Here is a 21,365-nt window from a genome sequence, read left to right as displayed (position 1 = left end):
CCCAGGTAGACTAATAAACATGTCCACCAACAGTATATTAGTGTGCCTGTTTTCCTGAAACCCTTCCAACAATTGTCATTTTCCTTTTAACCATTGTTTACAATCTGACAGGTATAAGGTGGAATTTCACAGTTACCTTAATTTGCATTTTTCCAATTATTAGTGATTTGGAATACTTTTTGATATGGTTGTTAGTAGCTTGGATTTCTTCCTTTGAAAACTGCATGCTTTTCTATCCTTTCCTTCAACCATTTGTCCACTGAGGAATAATTCTAATTCTTATAAATTTGAAACAGATTTTTATATGTCTTGGAAACCAATCCTTTATCAGAAAAACTTAGTGTAAAAGTAATTGCCCAGTTAATTTTTCTTTTCTAATCTTAGCTACACTTTATTTGTTTGTGCAAAAACTTTCAAGTTTTATGTAATCAAATTTGACAGTTTTATCTTCTCTTATCCTCTCTATTCTTAGTTTAGTCATGAGTGAAATCTTTCCCTGTCCATAAATCTGAAAGGTACTTTCTTTCTTGACCTTCCAGTTTCTTTATGATGTTGCCTTCTATGTCTAAATCAACCATTTGGAGTTTATCTTGGTATATGGTTTGATATGTGGCTTTTTATTTCAATTTAGATTTACAAATCCTAATTAAATTTTTTTTGTGTTCTTGTATCACTAGCTACAAGACCTTCTTACCAAAATGTGTTCGAGCAAAGATCCAAGATTATCATATTTTGACACGAAAGCGAATAAGGTACAGATTCCGCAGATTTATTCAGCAGTTCAGCCAATGCAAAGCTACTGCCAGAAACTTGAAACTTAAATATCTTATAAATCTGGAAACTCTTCAGTCTGCCTTCTACTCAGAGCAATTTGAAGTAAAAGAACCTGGCAGAGGTCCTTCAGGTGAGGAGATTTTTGCAACCATTATAATAACTGGAAACGGTGGAATTCAGTGGTCACGAGGGAAACATAAAGACAGTGAGACCCTGACAGAACAGGTAATCCTTAATGATATGTTCTCATTCTTTATTATTTTATATCAAATGACAATGGGCAAAAAAGTAATTGTGATATTTTAGGCTTCTGCATTTCTCACCCTGGTAAACTCCGATTGAGACCAGTGGAAGTTTTGCTGTAGTAAACCTACAACAGCAGGGTCTGGTTTTTGTTTTGGTTTTTTCCTTGTTACTGGATAGTTTGTAATTAGGTGTGTATTTCAAAGTACATATTTGCTATAATAACTTTGTTATGATTACTTTGAGAAAAAAACCTAATTATATTAGGATTGATTAAAACCTTAAATCCAAAAGGCATAAGCTAGTTGCTTTCTTTGTCTCTCTTTCATCTTTCCTTATTGATGCCAGAAGGGACAAGAGTTAAACAAAATAGAATAAAGAAAAAGAGTAAATGAAACCAGACAATTTTTATTTTTAATTAGTTTTATAGAAAGGGTTACTTGCTTAACAGCTAGGAGCAATAAATTAGTCTTCCTTGTAAATCCTTAGTTCATATTTTGGCTGCTGTTTGTTGTTAGAGGATTATAGGGTGTTAGAAAAGAGAAAATACTTTAATTTCTTATCTTAATGCTTTGGGAATTAAATTTCTAACTATTGATCTCTGTTGGTTCTACCTGTAATGGTGGCTTGCATTCAGAATGTTATATTTCTGGCACTATAAAGTCAGAAACATTTTTTTTCCTTAAACAAAAAAGTCCATTGTTATTTTGAGATTGCTAAGGATAGAGAAAATATTTCAGTTGATGTTGAGGTTATTTCATTTAACATCTTCTGTGTAATAAAAAATGAAAGTTTAGAATTTAATCGCCTTCCTAAGTTTTATTTTTGAACTAGTTCAATAAAGTTTACTTAATTTTTAAAATATCAATATTAACTGCAGGATTTACAGATGTACTGTGACTTTCCTGATATTATTGATGTCAGTATTAAGCAAGCAAATCAAGAAGGTTCAAATGAGAACAGAGTGGTGACTATTCATAAGCAAGACAGCAAGAATTTGGTAAGTATTATTTTGATAACTTAGAATTATTTGTTAATTGTGTAATTGATTCACTTAACATTCTAAAAACAACCAAACAAAATTATTTAAGGCTCTCTTGAAATATAGCTTTGTGATCTGGTTTAATCTAAGATGTATCTAGCTTGGAAATACTTATTTTATGGAAATACAAAACATTACACATGTTATATGAACACAAAGGACAAACAGTTTCTGTGGCATCTAGTTTAGGCCCAGACAAATAGGCCTTTTAATATACAAAGAAAAGAGGATCATATGTGAAACTATGAACTTCTGATAGTGTTTTCTAAGTGTATATACATTTAACAAGGTAGTAATAAAGTGTGCATTTGCTTGTCACAAATATGCTAGTCATGAGTGTGCTTGTCATGAAAATGGCTTTATGGGCCAATTCCAGGAGAATTTGACAAATCTGATCTATACCTTCTTACCTGTCCTTTTTGTGACCTATGCCACTTTTTTTTTCCTGACTGATGCACAGAGTGATCATCCAGGAGTACATAGTATTCTCATAGAACAGTATTAATATTATACATAGTCTTTCTCTTACTCCTTAATAAGGTTGCCATGTATTTTGATTTGTTAAAACTAAAACTGACATGCTTTGTGCTTTAATCCTAAGTCTCTCCATACTTGCTGGACAGCTCCACCTGAACATCCTGAACTTCAGACTTCAGAAACCTCTGAAGGGGAACTTTAATGTTTTTCGCCAGACTAGCTCCCTTAGAAATGTCTTTGTTTATGTCAGTGGTGCTGCCATTCTCCATTCATTTCTTTACTCTTCACTGCATTCAGTCAGGTACTTAAGTACTGTTGATTCTTGGCAATATCTTTATATGTCCCTGTCTTTTTCATTTTCACTGGCAAGACCATAATCCAGGGCTTCCCTGCTTCACAGTTGGACCATCCAAGTAGTCTCCTAACTGGTCTCCTTATCTCTGTCCCTCCTTGATTCAGTGTTTCTTATAAGTGTCAGCTTTATTATCCCAAAACATTGCTTTGTCATTCCTTTTGTTCAAAATCCTTCAGTTTGTTTCCCACTACTCCTCTTTATGAACCCTCTGCTCCAACCAAATTCCTGTATTCCTTGCTACCTGAACAGCTTTCTCCTTCTGCCTTAGTTGATTGCTGCCTCCCCTGAATTCCTTAAGTAGCTATTTTTTTTTATTACCATTAACTGCCTGTAAGGAACTGGATAAATCCCTCTGACACTTAGAATATGGTTCTTTGTGTTATTATTTACTTTTTTGCATATTATATTTACTAAGTCACTGAAACTAGATTGTAAACTCCCATAAGACAGTGGCATTGGGGATGCCTCTTTGTATATCCATTATCTAACACTACACATGGTAGCAGCTTCATAAATGTTCATTAAGGAAAATGATTATATTTAAAACTGAGTTTAATTGCACATAGGAGGTACTTAAATAATGCTTGTCAATAGATTAGGAATGAGGCAGCTAAGCTGGACCTAGAGTCAGGAAGAGCTGAGTTCAAATGTGAATTCAGACACTTACTGGCTCTGTGACCCTGGGTAAGTCACTTAACAAACTCTGTTTGCCTGAGTTTCCTCATTTGTAAAGTGAGGATAATAATATCTCCTGCCTCCCAAGGTTGTTTTGAAGATAGACTGAGATAATATTTGTAAAGTTCTATGCAAGTCATAAATTGCTATGTAAATGTCAGCAATTATGTCTAATAATGGCATCCTTTCCCTTTTCTTTGGTAAAATGATAAGGAGTACACTCTTGCCCATAGAGTTTAAGCCATGCTATATGAAAATAATGATCAACAAAACTGAGCATACTGAAAAAAATTTAACATTAACATTATATTTGATGTTCCATACAGGTAGACTCCCATGCCTACAAGGGAATAGCTTAAAGATGTATTTTTATATCTCTTCTTTGAGACCAAGCTTTATCTTTTGCAACATTTAGCTTGACCATTCATAATGTTAGTTTTGGTTTTCTTGCCCATCAGCATTGTTGCAATTATGCATATTGTTTGCCTGGCTCTGCTTACTTAACTTTATATTAGTACATACAAGTCTTTCCATTCTTCTCCCTATTCATCATGTTTATTTCTTACACTACAGTAATATTTCATTTCATTTACATGCCACAATTTGCTAGCTATTCCCTAAACATTGGACATCCTCTTTGGTTCCATCTTATTGCTACCACAGAAGGTGCTAATATAAATATTTTGGTATATGTGGATTCTTTCTTTTTTTTCTCCTTCGAGGTTTTACCTAGAAGTGGAATCTCTGGGTCAGAGAGTATTTTAGTCACTTTTTTTGCATAATTTCTTACTGCTTTCGAGAAGCACATAAGAATTAAGTTGACTTGCCTAGAGTCACATAGCTACCAAGTGTCAGACATGAGGTTTGAACCTAGGTCTTCCAGACACTAAGCCCAGCAAACTCTCTACTATACCAGGCTACCTATTTATTTCCTTCTTTTATTCAGGTGATCTGCTGGGAAATGGAGAGGTACATGACGAGAACAAAATAGGCTATAGTTTATTTCCAGTCAATACCTTTATACAGTGAGTGGCATAAGAGATAGGTTATCATAGAAATGTAAGGTCAGAAAAGCTGTGAGTTAGTTGTGTGGTGAAAGCTAGGAATAACAGATAGTAATAACCAAAATGATGCACCAGTACCCTCAAAATGCAAGGAGACTTAGAGGAAGGCCCCTTAACACATTAGGTATATCTTCTATGACAGAATTTAGGCAAAAGTCACACAAAACGTGAGGGGCATGTATGACTTTCATTAATACAGAAGGTAGGAAGAGCTCTGCCAGTGGAGGGAATGCCTAAATCAGTGACATAAATCCAGTGTAATATAGAAACTCCTAAATATGGAGCAGCTTTGTGGGGCAGCTCAGTAGTGTACCTTGGTAGAGCACAAGGCCTGGAGACAGGAAGACCTAAGTTTAAATCCAGTTTCCAACACTTACTACTGTGTGACCCAGTGTAAGTAACTTAATTCTGGTTTGCCTCAGTTTCCCTATTCTGTAAAATGGGGATATTGTTTCCCAGGGTTTTTATGAGAGTCAAATGAGATAATAGTGAAGCACTTAGCACAATTCTTGTTACAGTAAGTGCTATAAATGTTAACTTTTATTAGTATTTATTATTATTACCTTCACATAGCTGCCATTCAATGCAGTAAACATTTATTAAGTACCTTTTGTGTGCAAGGCCTTTTGCTAGATGATAAGGGAGATACATAGTCTACACAAAATACATTATAGGAGCAGCTAGGTGGCGCAGTAAATAGAGCACCAGCCCTGGAGTCAGGAGAACTTGAGTTCAAATGCTGCCTCAGACCAGACAACTTGATACTTAGTAGCTGTGTGACCCTGGGCAAATCACTTAACCTCAATTGCCTTGCAAAAACAAAACAAAACAAAACATTTCACATCATGGAGCTTAAGAGGTTTTTTTTTTTTTTGATGAGACATTTGGGGTTAAGTGTCACACAAATAGTGAACCTTGTGTGTCTGAGGCCAAATTTGAACTCAGATCCTCCTGACTCCAGGGCCAATGGTCTATCCACTGCATTACCTAATTGCCCCTAATATAAAAAAAAAATTTTAATTTTGCAAGGCGATTGGGGTTAAGTGACTTGCCCAAAGTCGCACAGCTAGTAAGTGTTACGTGTGTGAGGCTGGATTTGAACTCAGGTCCTCTTGACTCCAGGTTTAGTGCTCTGTCCCCTGTGCCCCCAACTATCTCCCCATGATTGGTGTTATTACTGATTGTTTTTGTCTGTAAACAGTACTTTGTATTGATCTCATCAGAAGCTTGGGAAAGGGCTTACCTTAATTCCAGACATTTATTGTTCAGTCATTTTAGTCATGTTCGACTATTTGTGACCTCATTTGGGATTTTCCTGGCAAAGACACTGGAGTGGTTTGCCATTTCCTTCTCCAGCTCATTTTATAAATGAGGAACTGAGGCAGATAAGATTAAGTGACTTAACCAGGGTCATGTAGCTAGTAAGTGTCTGAAGCTGGATTTGAACTCAGGAAGATGAATCTTCCTCGTTGGAAGCCTAGTACACTATCCATTGTGCAACCTAGCTGCCCCCAGAAGTTATGAAATTGAAATTATGTCAGTACCTATTCCTGTTGTATTTATCTAGCTAGCAATATCTATCTCCTTTCATTTCTCTCCCCCCTCTAAAAAAAAATACTACTTGTTTCTTGATTAAATTCTGTGCATCCATTTATTTGGCACTCATTTTTAGTACTTTGCCTCTATGCTTGGCAGAAAAGGGAATACAGAGGATAATGAGACATGATCTCTCCCCAGAAAGAGCTTATAAGAGAAAAAGACATTGAAGCATATGAATATAACTTGCATAGTATTCACTAAATTTTAGGACAAAAAAAACACTTGGACTTGGGCAAGAGGAGATATAGTTTCTAGTCCATGGTCTACTAGAAATTATTTGTGTAACCTAACATTATAGGGTTTTAGAATTAGAAAGTTTGGGGTCTCAAGAGATCATCTCACAAATTCAATCACATTGTTCTCAGTGAATGCAAAAATTTTTATTTACCATTAATAAACAAAATGTATTCATTTAAAATATGGTTCATTTCATTAAAAATGTCCACTTTGTCTATGTCTTATTATGTATTTAAGTGTCATAATCCACATATATAGCTTATAAATAAATATACATATAGAGAAGGTGCATACTCAATTTATTTTTTCTGATAAGGGTATGAGATTGAAAAAGGTTTTGGAGAGTACTGTGCTGAAAGAATTTATAAAATTTGGCAAGTTTCTGGGAATGGATAAAATATTTGAGAAAGTCATTTTTTTTCTTGATTTTATTATTTTTTTTAGTAAATTATTAATTTTTAGTTTTCAACCTTCACTTCTGTAAGGTTTTGAGTTCCAGATTTTCTCCCCATCTCTCCCCTCCCTTCACCCCAAGACTGCATGTAAATTGATATAAGCTCAACATATACATTTATATTAAACCTATTTTCACATTAGTCGTGTTGTAAAGAGGAATTAGAACCAATGGGAGAAACCAGGAGAAAGAAGAAACAAAAAAATAAATAAAGAGAGAGAAAGCAAATAATATGCTTCAATCAGCATTCAGACTCTATAGTTCTTTTTCTGGTTGTGGGCAGTATTTTCCATCATGAGACTTTTGCATTGCTGCTAAGAAGAGATAAGTGTATCAAAGTTAGTCATCACACAATGTGGCTGTTATTGTGTGCAATGTTCTGGTTCTACTCACTTCACTCAGCATCTGTTCATATAAGTCTTTCCAGGTTTTTCTGAAGTCTGCCTGCTCATCATTTGTTGTAGCACAGTAGTATTCCATTACATTCATGTACCACGGCTTGTTCAGCCATTCCCCAACTGTTGGGCATCCCTTCAATTTCCAATTCTTGGCCACCACAAAAAAGAGCTTCTAACAGTATTCTTGTACTTGTGGGTCCTTTTCCTGTTTTTATGGTCTTTGGGATACAGACCTAGAAATGGTATTGCTGGGTTAGAGGGTGTGCGTATGCACAGTTGTATAGCCCTTTGGACATAGTTACAGGTTGCTCTCCAGAATGGTTGAATCAGTTCCCAACTCCACTAACAATGCATTAATTAGTGTTCCAATTTTCCTACATCTTCTCTAGCACTTACCATATTCCTGTTTTGTCATGTTGGCCAATCTGATAGATGTGATGCGGTACCTCAGAGTTGTTTTGATTTGCATTTCTCTAATCTAGTGATTTAGAGCATTTTTTCATGTGACTATAGATAGCTTTAATTTCTTCATTTTAGAACTGCCTTCATATCCTTGGACCATTTATCAATTGGGGAATGACTTGTATTCTTATAAATTTGACTCAGTTCTCTATATATTTTAGAAATGAGGCCTTTATCAGAGACACTGGTTGTAAAAATTCTTTCCCAATTTTCTGCTTTTGGAAAAGTTGTTTTTGAGTTGAGGAATTGAGGCTTAGTGAGTTGAGGGGACTTACTTAGACTTGTATGGGCTATGGGTGGCAGGGCTGACTTTCAAACACTTACAAAGCCCTTTGCAAACTTGAAAGTACTATGTAAATGCCAATTATTAATAATAATGACAATAAATATCTCTGAGTTTCCTTATCTCAAAAACTAAGGGATTTAGCATGATGGTCTCTCTAAAACACATTACAATTCAACTACATTCAGCAGCTATTTATAAAGGATTTACTACGTACATACAAGGCACTGGGGAGACAAAGACAAAAGGAAGTAATCCATGCCGTCACAGAACTCATATTGTACTGTGGGAATGCGACATGTACCCAAATGTTCCCACAATACATGATGAACCAGACCTCAACAAGGCCTCCTCCAGCTCCTGCCCAAGTCTTACCTTTTGTCCTAAAATTTTGCGGGTACCATGCCAGCTATATTCGTATACTTCAGTGTCTTTTTCTATTATACGCTCTTTGTGGAGAGAGATTGTGTCTCATTCTTCTCTGTATTTTCCTTTCTCCCAATTAAGTATTAAGGAGTATAAGGGTAGGCTTCATGAGGATGTGGCATCTGAACTGAATCTTGAAGGAAGTTAAGGATTTTTTACTTAAAATTCTGTGATTCTATGAAATAAATTACGTATAATTTGTAGTTGTAAACAAATTTCATATGCGTGTGAAAGTTGGAAATATTTTGTGAGTATAACTGCATAGCTACCATTGATTTCCTGAACTGTTTAGAAAGACAACAAAACATAACCGATGATTTAATCATTAGTGGGTGATGTTTTCCCCCTCATTACTGATCTGTAGAATTTCAGATTTCCTTTTTCTAACACTTTCCTGTGAAATTAGTGATAGGTCATGCTCAAATAGCAGAGGATTGTAGTCATATAATTAAAGCAGCTCTTCCTTCCTGAGCAAAATAGCTACAGCTTTTAGAAAAAAGTATTTCATAAGATTTAATTGATTCCTCTTAAATAAATGTTTTCCTTTTTGAAAAGCATACATTCTGCCCAATCTCTTTCTAAATTTAGAAAGGCTAGATTGAGATGAATGGGTGTAGCCGATTTGGCAGCGAACAATAAGTGGTTTTAAAGTTCCCTTTCTTTGTTATTGAGAATTAATTTTTTTTACTTCTTCTCTTCCTCTGAGCACAATTGAATTTACTGTAGGTATTTGCTATTGTAAGCTACTTTGAATAAATTCATTTCATTTTTACTATTTTCCCCAATTTGGTAAACACTGTCATTTTTCTTTACTCCTTTTGCCTTTGGAAGGTATAATGGAAAGTCTGATGATCTACTTTTATCCAAAAAAGAAATGAAGGAACTGTTACAACATATTTCAGTTTAAAGCAGTGTCACTTTTAAATGTGGATAGTCAACATTATGCTAATGGCAGCTCCAGTGAATAGAAGCATGTGGGTATAAAAATAAGTAGCTCTCATTTAGAAAAAAAAGTTGACCAATTTTATATGAAGTAAATCTGCAGGTGAGAGGCTTAACGTGATAAAAAAAAAACACCTTAGTGTAGGGTAGAAAGGAAAGTTGTACATCAAGATGAGCATGAAGTAGTTGTGACTGGTTAAAATATTGAGGTCAGAAATTTTGTTTATGTGTGTGACTGATTTTAAGAATAGTGGCTAACCACTTAAATTTAGATGAAGGGAAATATACTCATTCTGAAAGAAAATTTGAATGAGAGGAAAGTTTCCGTAAAGATTGTACCACACATTTTATGTGATGAACATTGTGTGTGATGAATAAGAAATCAAAAAGATGACACATGCTACTCTTTCAAGAAAAACTTGACAAACTAAAATGTTTTAGAGGAAAATGCTAATGAGTGATGAAATATAGAGCTTCCAGTATGACTCAAAAACAAAGTGTCACACTCTGTAATGGAAAAACTCTAATACTTCCCGAAGGTAGAAGAAAGCCTCAATGTCAAAATAAGAAAGACACTGTTGATTTGTTCCTTTTACATTAGTGTCGTTATTTTCCAAGCTTTGGATAATGAAGTCTGAAATATTTGAGACTTTTCCCTGATGTAAAAATGTGGAACTTGAACCATTATTTGGCTTCTCTGGTATGATTGTCCTTTAACTCATGGTGTGCTTTCTATGAAATGAGTTTTCATTCCAAAATGGAATCATCCAACTTTGTCATCTACTTTTATGAAAGGCAAGTCTACCTTGAAAAGATGACATAGATTTTTCCACTGTAAAATATACAAAAAAAAATTTCAGGAATAGCCATGTCTTTGATATTAATGTGTAGTTAACTGAGGTTATTTTCTAGAAGAAATGTGCATAAATATGTTTGTTATAAGAATTCATCTCCTTGACATAATATTTACACATCACATTAGGAAAAAATAGGAATGTTTTACATGATTGCACATGTATAATTTATATCAGATTGCTTACTGTCTCAGGAAGAGGGGAGGGGAGAGAGGAAGAAATCGAATTTGGAACTCAAAACTTTAAAAAATGTTAAATTGTTTTTACGTTTAATTAAGAAAAAATAAGTAGTATTAGAAAAAAACAGGAACTGTATTTTGCCTTTATATCCTCAGTGCTTAACACAGTGCCTTGCTCATAAAAGCTTAATTGCTTGTTGACTGATTAAATTATTTTTTTGGCATTCACTTCTTTTGCTGTGCTTAACAAAATGAAGATAGTAGGTTATTTTGGGTAGATTGAGGGATAAAGCATTTATTAAGCTCTTACTGTGGGCCCACTCACTGTGTTAAGCACTGAAAATACAAATACATTACAAGCAAGCCAGATAATCTGTGCCCTCAAGGAGTTTACATTCTAATGAAAGAAGACAACACATAAAGGGAAGTTTACGTGTGTAAGAGAGAAAGAGTGTGTGTGTCTTTCATTCAGCCAACAATCGTATGCCAAATAATTCTCAACTTCTACAGTACTACAGTATCTTGAGAAAGGAAAGTTGAATTTTATCTTTACCTGGAGCTCATAGAATTCTTTTTTTTTTACTTGGTTGAAGCTAGTGGCATTAACTTGAAATTCCAGTCCCCTGCATAAAATTTTATAAAAACTTCCTTCCAGCCCATGTACCTGGAAGAAATAATGCCTTTCTTTGAAACAGAAGTAAGAAGTATCTTGCCGTTGGAAACATCTATAAGATTCTAGATAACTAAATTGTTTAAAAAGAAAATCACAGTATGGGTAACTAAAGGATTTATGGAATTACTGAAAAAAAAAAGTATTAAGTACCTGTTATATGCCAGGCACTGTGCTATACCCCAGGGATACAAGTACAAAGAGTGAAATAATCCCTGCTTGCACTGAGATTGCATTCTAATGAGGGAGACAGCAAGTGCATATAAAAATATATACAGCATATATATAAAATTAATGAATACATACAGACACACTCTGAAAGTAGTTCAGTAGGTGGTGTTTGAGCTAGGGCACTAGCTGTTTCAGGGAATCAGAGAAGGCTTCCTGCAGGAGGTGGTTCCTAAGCTACATCTTAGAGGAGGAGAGAGCTCAGTGACATGGAGGTAGGGAAGAATTACATTGCAGGTCTGGAAGACCACCAATGCTAAGACACTGAGATGGGAGATAGAGTACTCTAAGTGAGAAACAGAAAGATTGGTTTGGCTGGATTACTGAGTGGGGAGGAAGCATAATGTCTAATGAGACTGGGTTGGGGCCAGGTTATGTAGGGATTTAAAAGCCAAACAGAGGAATTTATATTTTATTCTACAGGAAATAGGAAGCCTCTGTAGCTGGTTAAATAAGGGAATCTCATAGACCTGTACTTAAGGAAAATCACTTGGGCACCAGAGTATGAGGTGGACTAGAGAGGACTAGAGATACTTGAAGCATGGAGACCAATTAGGAGGCTATTATGATAATCTAGGTAAGAGGTGATGAGGGCTTAAACTGAAATGTTACCTTGGGTGGGCGAAGAAAAAGGTTCTGATACAGGAGATGTTGTGAGGGTAGAAAGCACAATTTAGCAACTGGTTGGCTATATAGGATGAGAGAGAGAAATTGAGAATCATGCCAGGATTACAAACCTGAGGCACTGGAAGGATGGTAATGCTTTCATCAGAAATGGGGAAGCTTAGAAGAGGGGAGGATTTAGGTGGAAAGATGATAAGTTCAGTTTTTGACATGTTGAGTTTAAGATGTCTCTGGGATATCCAGTTCAAAGTGTCTAATAGGTAATAGGTGATATGCGACTGAAACTCAGTGTAGAAAATGAATCAGTCAGTATATGTAGATCTTCTTAGAACTCTTTCAAGAGCCTGTTATAACATATGTGTGTATATGTGAATTAGATTATTTAATCTGTTTAATGAATATCTTTCAAGTTATCATTGGCTTAGATTTCTTTATATGAAAGTATTCTTAGACATTTAGGAAATTCTCATGATGATGATGCCATATATAAATGACCAGACTAAAAAGAAGTTATACTTTTAAAATACAAATTGCCTAAAGCCTCAGAAATTTCTGCTTCTCTTTACAAAGTACACTTAGTCGTTTTCTTGGAGTCAAATGTGATAAAATTAATCAATCAATAATCATTTATTTAGAGTCTGATATCAAGCACTGACATATGAAAATGTGTTTTCAATTTCATAAATACAGCTGTGACGACAAAGTTTGAAAATAGTTTTTACTTTTTATGACATAGTAGCATAATGACATTCAAACGAGGACTTCTCTATCCTCATTAGAGAACATAGCAGGGACAACACTTTAGAAGTAGGAGCTCTTTACCAACATCACTTAAAAAATGTTTTCTCTCCCCAACTAAATTGTAATTTTCTTGAGGGCAGTAATTGGCCCTTCAGTTTGTTTTGTATCTTGAGAATACCTAATATTTTGCTCTCTGTCTACACATACACACACGCACGCACACACACACACAGAGCACTCAAATACTAAAGTTTTAACTGAAATCACAACGTGCATTTTCTTCTCTGGTACATTATCCATAACTATGCTCTTGTACTAGGCTTTTTATAGTTAATGTGACTATCATGATGGCCTGAAATGGTCAGGAACCTATTGTAGTTAGTACTTCTCACAAAACTAGAAGCTTGAAGGGATTTCCCCAGTGTAGTAGGTAGATGTGAGTCAGAAATGCTATTATGTGCAATCTGTAAAAAAACCTTTGGGATTTGGTCATTTATGTCTCAATAATTTTTTTTCCTACTCATTCACGCATTTATAAAACAATAACTTCACAGAATCAGTAGATTAGAGCCCTGTAAATAACAGACCTACAAAAGAAATAGCAAATACTGTCTTATGAAGCATAAAATTAAATTCTGGTGATAATATACATGTCTGAAGTGAGTAAGTGTCTAAAGAGTGGAGAGAAGAGGGATGGTCAGAGTCTGGTGGGGTCAATTTTTTTTAGGTTGATAGTTTTTAAAGGAGACAGAGGACATGGCTTGAGGGGAGGAAAGGGGAAGACCTTCTAGGAGAGAACTTTATGTAAATAAAATAAGCAAATTATGAACAAGTGATAGTAAGCAGATTAGCTCGACCAGAGCAAGTGAAATGCATTGGGGAGTAATGAGAAATGAAGTAGAAATATTTTTCTTTTAAAACACACTGTAACAAAGGCCTTCTGGCAAGTAAGAGTATTTACTGCCACGCTTGAGGAGCATTTTTCATCTGAGAATTTCAAAATGAAAAATTACAAGATTTCCCAAGTATTTGTGAGCTGTGAGATTCTTTGCTTTATTATGGTTATTTCTATTTAAAAATTTAGAGATTGAACACTCTTCATGATTCTTTTAATAATAAAAGCTAACATTTATATATTTGTGTATATGCATGTGTGTGTGTGTGTGAGTGTGTGTGCCTGCGTGTATAAAATTGTGTAGCACTTACTATGTGCCCAGGCACTGTACTAAGTGCTTTGCCATTTTTATCCCTTTTGATCCTCATAACAACACTGATAATTCTACTGTGGTACCAGCTGCCCTCAGAATATTTACTGATTTAACCACATAAGTAATTTACCACTATCAGTTTTGCAATTTTTGTTTTCAGTGATTTCTATTTATAACATTTGTGTGATTTTTTTTTACTTTTAATAATCAAATCTTTTCCCTATCATTCGTTGTAAGTGAAACATGATCCTCCATGGCTGTCAGTTTTATACACACACACACACATTTTTAAAATGTTCATTTATCTGCCGCAACTATTTCATTGGCCTAGTGAACTCTCAGTGAAGAGCTTATGAAGCTTACCAATAAAGATGGACACTTCTTTGTACCTTAGCTTTAGAGAGTTTCCTAGTGGTATTAAGAGAACAAGTCACTTGCCCAAAGTCATCCAGCCAGTATGTTTTAGAAAAGGATCATTAATTGCAAGTGCATAATGATCCAAAATGTTTTAGGTTCTTAATCTTAATGGACATTTATCAAATACCTACTTTGTGCTAGGTTATAGCAAAAAGCAAAATTTAGATAAAATAAAGTCCTTACTTTCATGGAATTTACTTTGAGTAGGGGGGAAATAAAATATGTACAAATTATTAACTATGAAAGAGGAAATAATACCTGATAAGTATGTTAGAGATGTGTGGAAGAATGTGCTTTGTCTACAAGGAATGCATAAAGCCAAAGAATTGAAAGTGGACAGAGGGTAAAAGTGTTTGTAATATGAGAAAGTCATACTCAGTGATGCTTCCCATTATTAGTGTTAAAGAAAAACTTTTAATGTCTTGCTAAGCCATATGGAGGATCCACTTTGTAGGAAGTGACATAATGAATGGAAGAAAAGAACAATAGTTAATTATCATAGTAAACTTTAGCATCTTCTTTGAAATATATTTCTAGAATGTTACATATGACATAATGGAATATAAGTAATACTATGTATTAAGAAGCATGTAACTTTTTGAAGTGTCTTTGCCTTCTATTAACATTTCATGATATAATGACTCTAAATGTGCACAACTTAAGAAACTTGTATTATTTTTAGGACATATTGTCTCTGTGTAAAATATGTAGTACATCGTTGGCATTTATTAGGTGGTTCTTAAACGATATTGGGAGATATTCATTTTCTTTTATACCTCATTGCCTTCAGGAAATTGAATTTCAGTCATTGAGAGAAGCTCTGTCTTTTGTATCATTAATTGATGGATACTATAGATTAACTGCAGATGCACATCATTACCTCTGTAAAGAAGTAGCACCCCCAACAGTTCTTGAAAATATCCAAAGCAACTGTCATGGCCCAATTTCGTAAGTAATGCACACTTTTAAAATGGGGGAGGGAGGGAAGGCCCACCAGAATACTTTGTACAGCAGAAATAATGACTATCAACCCCAGTCAGTATGCTTATAAAATTTGTTAACTGTCTAAATATCCTTAAAGATACCCAATCTATATGTCATATGCAAGTAAATTTTGAAAACAAATTGTTTTTGTTTTAACTTACTTCAAATTGTCAGTGACAATATGAAAATGGTCTTTCTTAACACTTTGATACTATTTAAATTGCTACAGTTATGTGTCATATATATTATTACATTAGTACATGCCTTAAAATCAGTTGCACAAAAAATTTTATGCCATCTTGATTTGAGAAGTAATCAAAAATATATGTGGTATTATGAAAGAGAATACTCATTTTAAATATAGAGTTATGACCAGAAGACTTTAAGAAAATAAAGTCATTTCTGTAGTTTCTGACACAAAAGTCATCAATGTCCTTTTGTGTGTTTCCAAAGCAATAGGAGCATCTCCAACATTGGTTTGAACTCAGTGTGAATAGTTAATACTTTTTTCCCTTAGAAAAATTACCCACAACCATAACAATAAAGACCCTCAATTTTTTCAAGAACCTTCAGTCTAATTTTTAATTTTTTCATGATAAATATTTTGGTTCTACTGTCCATAGTGATTCCTCTATTTGAAGCTTTTATTGTGTATATAAATGTAACAAAGGAAAAATCTGGTTTTGAAATGTGAACATATATAATGTATATATTTATACAATACACATATATAGTAGTAATAGTAGTGGTGATCATTGTTGGCAGAGTTAATTATACTCGTATTGTTATTTTCCTGGTAAATAGATAACTTCTTTATCTTCAGGATGGATTTTGCCATAAGTAAATTGAAGAAAGGAGGTAATCAGACTGGCCTCTATGTCCTTCGATGTAGCCCTAAGGACTTTAATACATATTTCCTCACTTTTGTTGTTGAGGTGAGTAGACTGTGTTGATGAACTATAGTGTTCTTATCAGAACAAGAAACAGCTTATCTTTTCCAAATATTTTTGCACATTTAACTTTATTCCTCAGTCTGTAGTCAAAATTGCAGCCATCCTTTCAGTATAATAATTTGCATATTATTGCATGGACTCCCACTTTTAGTCTGCAGGAAATGGAAACATTTTTATTCTTCCAAGATTCCTTTTATGTCTTACTTGAAACACCTAAAAGATCTGTGATTTTGTCCATGTGAGTACTTATTCTCCTATTGTAGCTCTCAGACCATTTGGTGCTTTAGTTAGTAGCCTTTGTTATTTGATAGCACTGAAAAAATTCATCATTTTTGTGGTCAGCCCTCTGCTGATGAACCTCTCCAGTCTTGGCTAGGCCATTCCTTGAACAACGGACATATATTCCATCCATTGTTGGCCCCGTATTCAAAACTTTTCCATTTAATAAGATACTCCATAATTTGCCATCTTCTGGCATTGATTTTATTAGTATGCCATAATGAGTCATCACATTATTTGGATAATTAATGAAAAAAATTATATAAATAAATTACAGTAAATTTCTTTTATCATCTCACTTTGAGATTTGTCTATTTTCATCATCTCACCAGTCACAGTATCTTACCCAATCCAGTTCAGCCTTTGAGTGCTTTAAGATTTAATTTTACTTGTAGAACTTTACCAAAGAAGGAAGAACAAAATAGCTTATAAACAATTTAATTCGTTATTAAAATTTATAAAGGTATAAAGAAAAATAAGAAAATCATAAGGAAATAAAAGCAGTATAATAATAGCTAACATTTTCATAGTTTTAAGGTTTGCAAAGTGCCCTTTGTAAACTTTGATCTCATTTGACGCTTATGAATTAAATACTACAGGTGTTATTATCCCCATTTTACAGATGGAGAAACTGAAGCTCAGCGAAATTAAGCCATTGTAACAACTTTTAGTGTATGAGATGTGCTTGAACCTAGGTGTGCCCTGTCTTTAAGCCTTATCCTCTTTCCACCACATAACCTTGCCTCTCATAGTCTTTAAACAGTGTAATCTCTTTTTAAGGAATAATTTTGAGCCTTTAAACTTGGTGCTCAGGTGAAGTACAGTCTTCCCCTTTTAAAGCATAAAACTGTGCTAAAACTTCAATACAGTGAAGATTTTGGTATAAAATAGATTGGTGTTGGACCCTGTCTAAGAGAGGAGTTAGTATAGAAGTACCTAATAAGGTGATAGTGCCTAACAAGTAGTTCCATAGATTCTGAAAGTAGATATCTGGTACTCACTGTTAAAGAAATAGCACATTGAGAATCAAGGACTGGAATGGGAACCAACAGAACTGGGTTATAGTCCCCCCAGCCATGTTTTAGCTTTAGGTAATTAACTTTACATTTCTATTTTCTCATTCGTGAAACAAGAATAATAATACTTGTCTAGCTTACCTCGTATGGTTTAAGTGAGATGAGAAAGTGATTTGTCAACTTTTTTAAAAAATTGGCCCTATGATTTCATAGCTTCTGGTGTGGTACTTCCTCCAATGCAAATAGGCATCTTCTCTGCAATTTATAGTCTTTGTAAGTTACTTGTGGGTCCCTGAGAGAGTTCAGTGACTTGCTCAGGATCACACTGCCATGTGTCAGAGGTGGGTTTGAACTCAGGGCTTTTTCACTGTGAGATCGGTACTTCATCCATTACACTACCTTTCCATCTGTCAACTATGCTTTTATTTAGGGCAAATATTTACAGTGGCTTAGATGTAGTTGATAAAATAATAGAATAAAATTTGCTTTTTATGATTATAACTTTAAAAACATCTTTGATTCCTAAATGAAATGAGAAAATTTCATTACAAATCTGACCATTTTCATTTTAGCATTTGGGGTTAAAATTTGGTCAAAATCATGCTGCTTCTTTGAGCATTCTGAGATGGGTAATCCAAGAGCATGTGAGCATTTCTCAAGCAACAAATTGATACATATGGAATAATGAGTAGGTCTTAATTTTTTTCTTAGCACATTAGTGACATTTTACCAAAATAATCATACATATGTTTCAGTTCTATCAAATCCAGCTAGTATTTATGGAATGCTTCTACTGTATACCTAGCACAGTGCCTAGTTGCTTTGAAGGTTACAAAAGAATTATGATACAGTCTCTAAACCTCAAGAAACTTAAAATATTTTAGGGAAATCAAGGATTAAGCACATGAAACAGTAAGATAATATTATAAGGTAAGATGCAATAAAATGCTACACTGTGTTGCCCTGCTGAGATGACATGTGAAGTGCTTTGCAAATCTTAAAGCACTATTTAGCTATTATTACATAGGGGTGATAGCTATGAAAGTTTGATTTGCTCGCTGAGAGAGTATATACAGAAAAGAGCAGGCTGAGACAGAATTTCCCATATTTTATCCTCTTAAACTGCTTATTAGAGAACAGGTAAAGAAAGTGGAAACAGAAAAGTTGGAAGAGAACCTGTAAACTCTTTGATACTTTTCATAGTTATTTTATTTAATGGGCAGCTTCAGTTTTTAAAAATGATTATCATTGTGTTATTTATCGTTGGGATTCATTTCTAAGGCACTACTGTGATATTTTACAGGGTTCCTTTTGGCAAGAAGGCCACTTACGTAATGGCAGTGCTTTCGATATCAGAGTTTAAATTTCCAAATAGGCTTTTCTGGGTTGCTTTGTTTTGAGGGGTTTTGGGGTTTGGGTTTTTTTTTTTTCATAAAATCCCTCTTACCAATTTAATCATTGTGACAGTCATTAGGATTTTTTTTCTCTCTTCATGATTAAACTCATACAGCGGGAAAATGTCAGTGATTATAAGCACTGTTTGATTACAAAAAATGAGAATGGGGAGTTCAACCTCAATGGGACTAAGAAGAGCTTCACTAACCTTAAAGACCTCTTGAATTGCTATCAAATGGAAACTGTCCGCTCAGATAGCATCATTTTCCAGTTTACCAAGTGTTGCCCCCCAAAGCCCAAAGGTAAGGAGACTTTCTAGTCATTTTTCCTTTGCTGTTACACGGATATCATATGCATATTTAAAAAAAAAAGGTATCAGAAGAGTAACAGATTGACTTGTTCTCGTATTGACGAGCAGCCATCCTCACTTTGGAACAAGGCCAGGTTATTTTTTATATTTTTTTATTTGTCTCTAATACAGTGAACTTCTAGAATGGTAGTGTTGTTAGTATACTATATTTCATTGTAAAGCATAAGTTGTAATAGGTCAGATATCTATATACTGAGCTGGTGAGAAGTACTGCTAGACACTTGTACGTAAGTAAAAGTAAAGATATTTGTATTTAATTTTTTAGTGCCTCACTTTCTGTAGCTCTGAAATGAGAAAAAATATGAATATGTCTGCCCAAAACAAACATGCATAAAAACTCCATTAATCAAGGAAATGAAGATAAATGTAATAAAGATCAGTGAGCCTCGTGGAGGAGAGAGAGAGAGATGAGGGAAAGGAAGTCATTAATTAAGATGGATTTATTGTCACTGACAGTTTTCAAAATGATGGCTCCTCTTGCAGATTCCACTAAAGTTGAACAGTAAAGTGTCATCTAGTTTTTGCTGTCAGAAGGGTCAAAGCAAGTGAAACTTGTAACAGAAAGTGTCTACAATTTGGGAATTATGAAACCATTGATCATCAAACTATGTATTCAGATCATGTGAATTGTTTCTGAAATGTAGGTACATTATTATGTTTCCCAAAGCAAAAGCAAGGTAAACAGTAGAAGTAAGTAAATGCTCCCACAAGAAAGGAAATTTAATCCTAGGCACTGCTGGGAAGATAATAATGTGTGTTCCGTGTGTTCAGTCATTTTTCAGTCATGTCTGCTCTTCGTGAACGCCTTTGGGGTTTTCTTGGCAAAGATACTGGAGTGGTTTGCCATTTCCTTCTCCAGCTCATTTTACAAATGAGGAAACTGGGGCAAACAGGTTTAAGTGACTTGCCAGGGTCATACAGCTAGTAAGTCTAGTCTAAGGCTAGATTTGAATCATGAAGATGTATCTTGACTTCAGGCCTTGCACTCCTTGCACTGCACCACATAGCTGCCCTAGATAATAATGACTAGGTATCAAAACTGGTAAGACCTATTGTATAGCATTGTCATTAAGGGCAACAACACAGTGATAAGTGTTACTGACTGCACTTTATGGATTTCACAATGTTCCATATCGTTTAAAAAAAAAAAAGGAAGTGCCCTAAAAATAGAAGTTATTCTGCCATAGAACAGCATTCACTCCCATATTACCAAAGCAACATCGGATTGCACCAGAGAATCAAAATTTGAAGCCTTTCCACATCTCCCTTATAGAGCTGATCTTGCCACCTCCTGATTCTTAACATGTTTCCAGCACTAAAGATGCACTAGTCAGTTACAACTTTAGGAATAATTGCAAACATTCAAGATTTACCTGTTTTTTCCTTCTGAAGGAATAAGAAAGATTGTTATTTGCTGAAGTAAATGTTTTGAGAGATAGGCGGTGATTGCATTGAAAAAATGGTATCTGTTTATATTCTGGATGAAACTATTTTGATTCATTATTTAATCATGCTTTATTCATTTCCCTGGGAATATATCTTCAGTTCAAATATCTGAGGATCAAATTTAATGAATAAACTTCAGCCATAATAGTATTTTAAAGAAAGATCAATAAGGGATCAGTAATCATTCTGAGTGACTATATGTATTGTGTTCTTTAAAATTATCAATAATTTGCTTTGATTATTTATTAGGCACTGTGCTAGATTACTAGTTAATTTACATTGCTGACAAATTCACGTTCTTTTCCCTTTTGACTCTCTGTTCTCTAGATAAATCGAATCTCTTAGTCTTCAGGAGTAATGGTATTTCTGATGCTTCCACATCACCGACCTTGCAGAGGCATAATAATGTGAACCAAATGGTGTTTCATAAAATCAGAAATGAAGATTTAATATTTGTAAGTCATTCAATGCAGATAATTTTCTATTTAAATCTTTTAAATGTGGATGTAGCACTTTGAAACAATGTCTTCTTTCAACTTGCTTCATCATTTGTTTTATTCCTGTTATCGA

General features: G+C 34.4%; 1 protein-coding gene across 1 annotated transcript in view; it reads left to right on the top strand.

The window, feature by feature from the left end:
- The window catches only part of JAK2 (Janus kinase 2), a 136,559-nt gene that overhangs the window by 80,430 nt on the left and 34,764 nt on the right, over nucleotides 1-21,365 (top strand). Inside the window, exons 7-12 of the mRNA XM_078151699.1 lie at nucleotides 678-999; nucleotides 1,898-2,017; nucleotides 15,143-15,300; nucleotides 16,160-16,271; nucleotides 19,095-19,281; nucleotides 21,123-21,250. Of these exons, the coding sequence (XP_078007825.1) occupies nucleotides 678-999; nucleotides 1,898-2,017; nucleotides 15,143-15,300; nucleotides 16,160-16,271; nucleotides 19,095-19,281; nucleotides 21,123-21,250 (1,027 nt within the window). The remainder of the gene's footprint in view (nucleotides 1-677; nucleotides 1,000-1,897; nucleotides 2,018-15,142; nucleotides 15,301-16,159; nucleotides 16,272-19,094; nucleotides 19,282-21,122; nucleotides 21,251-21,365) is intronic.

Source organism: Phascolarctos cinereus, unplaced genomic scaffold, assembly GCF_003287225.1.
Source record: "Phascolarctos cinereus isolate Bilbo 61053 unplaced genomic scaffold, phaCin_HiC Scaffold_4;HRSCAF=312, whole genome shotgun sequence".
Classification (NCBI taxonomy): domain Eukaryota; kingdom Metazoa; phylum Chordata; class Mammalia; order Diprotodontia; family Phascolarctidae; genus Phascolarctos; species Phascolarctos cinereus.
The sequence above is the reverse complement of the archived record's forward strand: the minus strand, read 5'-3'. Positions and strand labels throughout refer to the sequence as shown.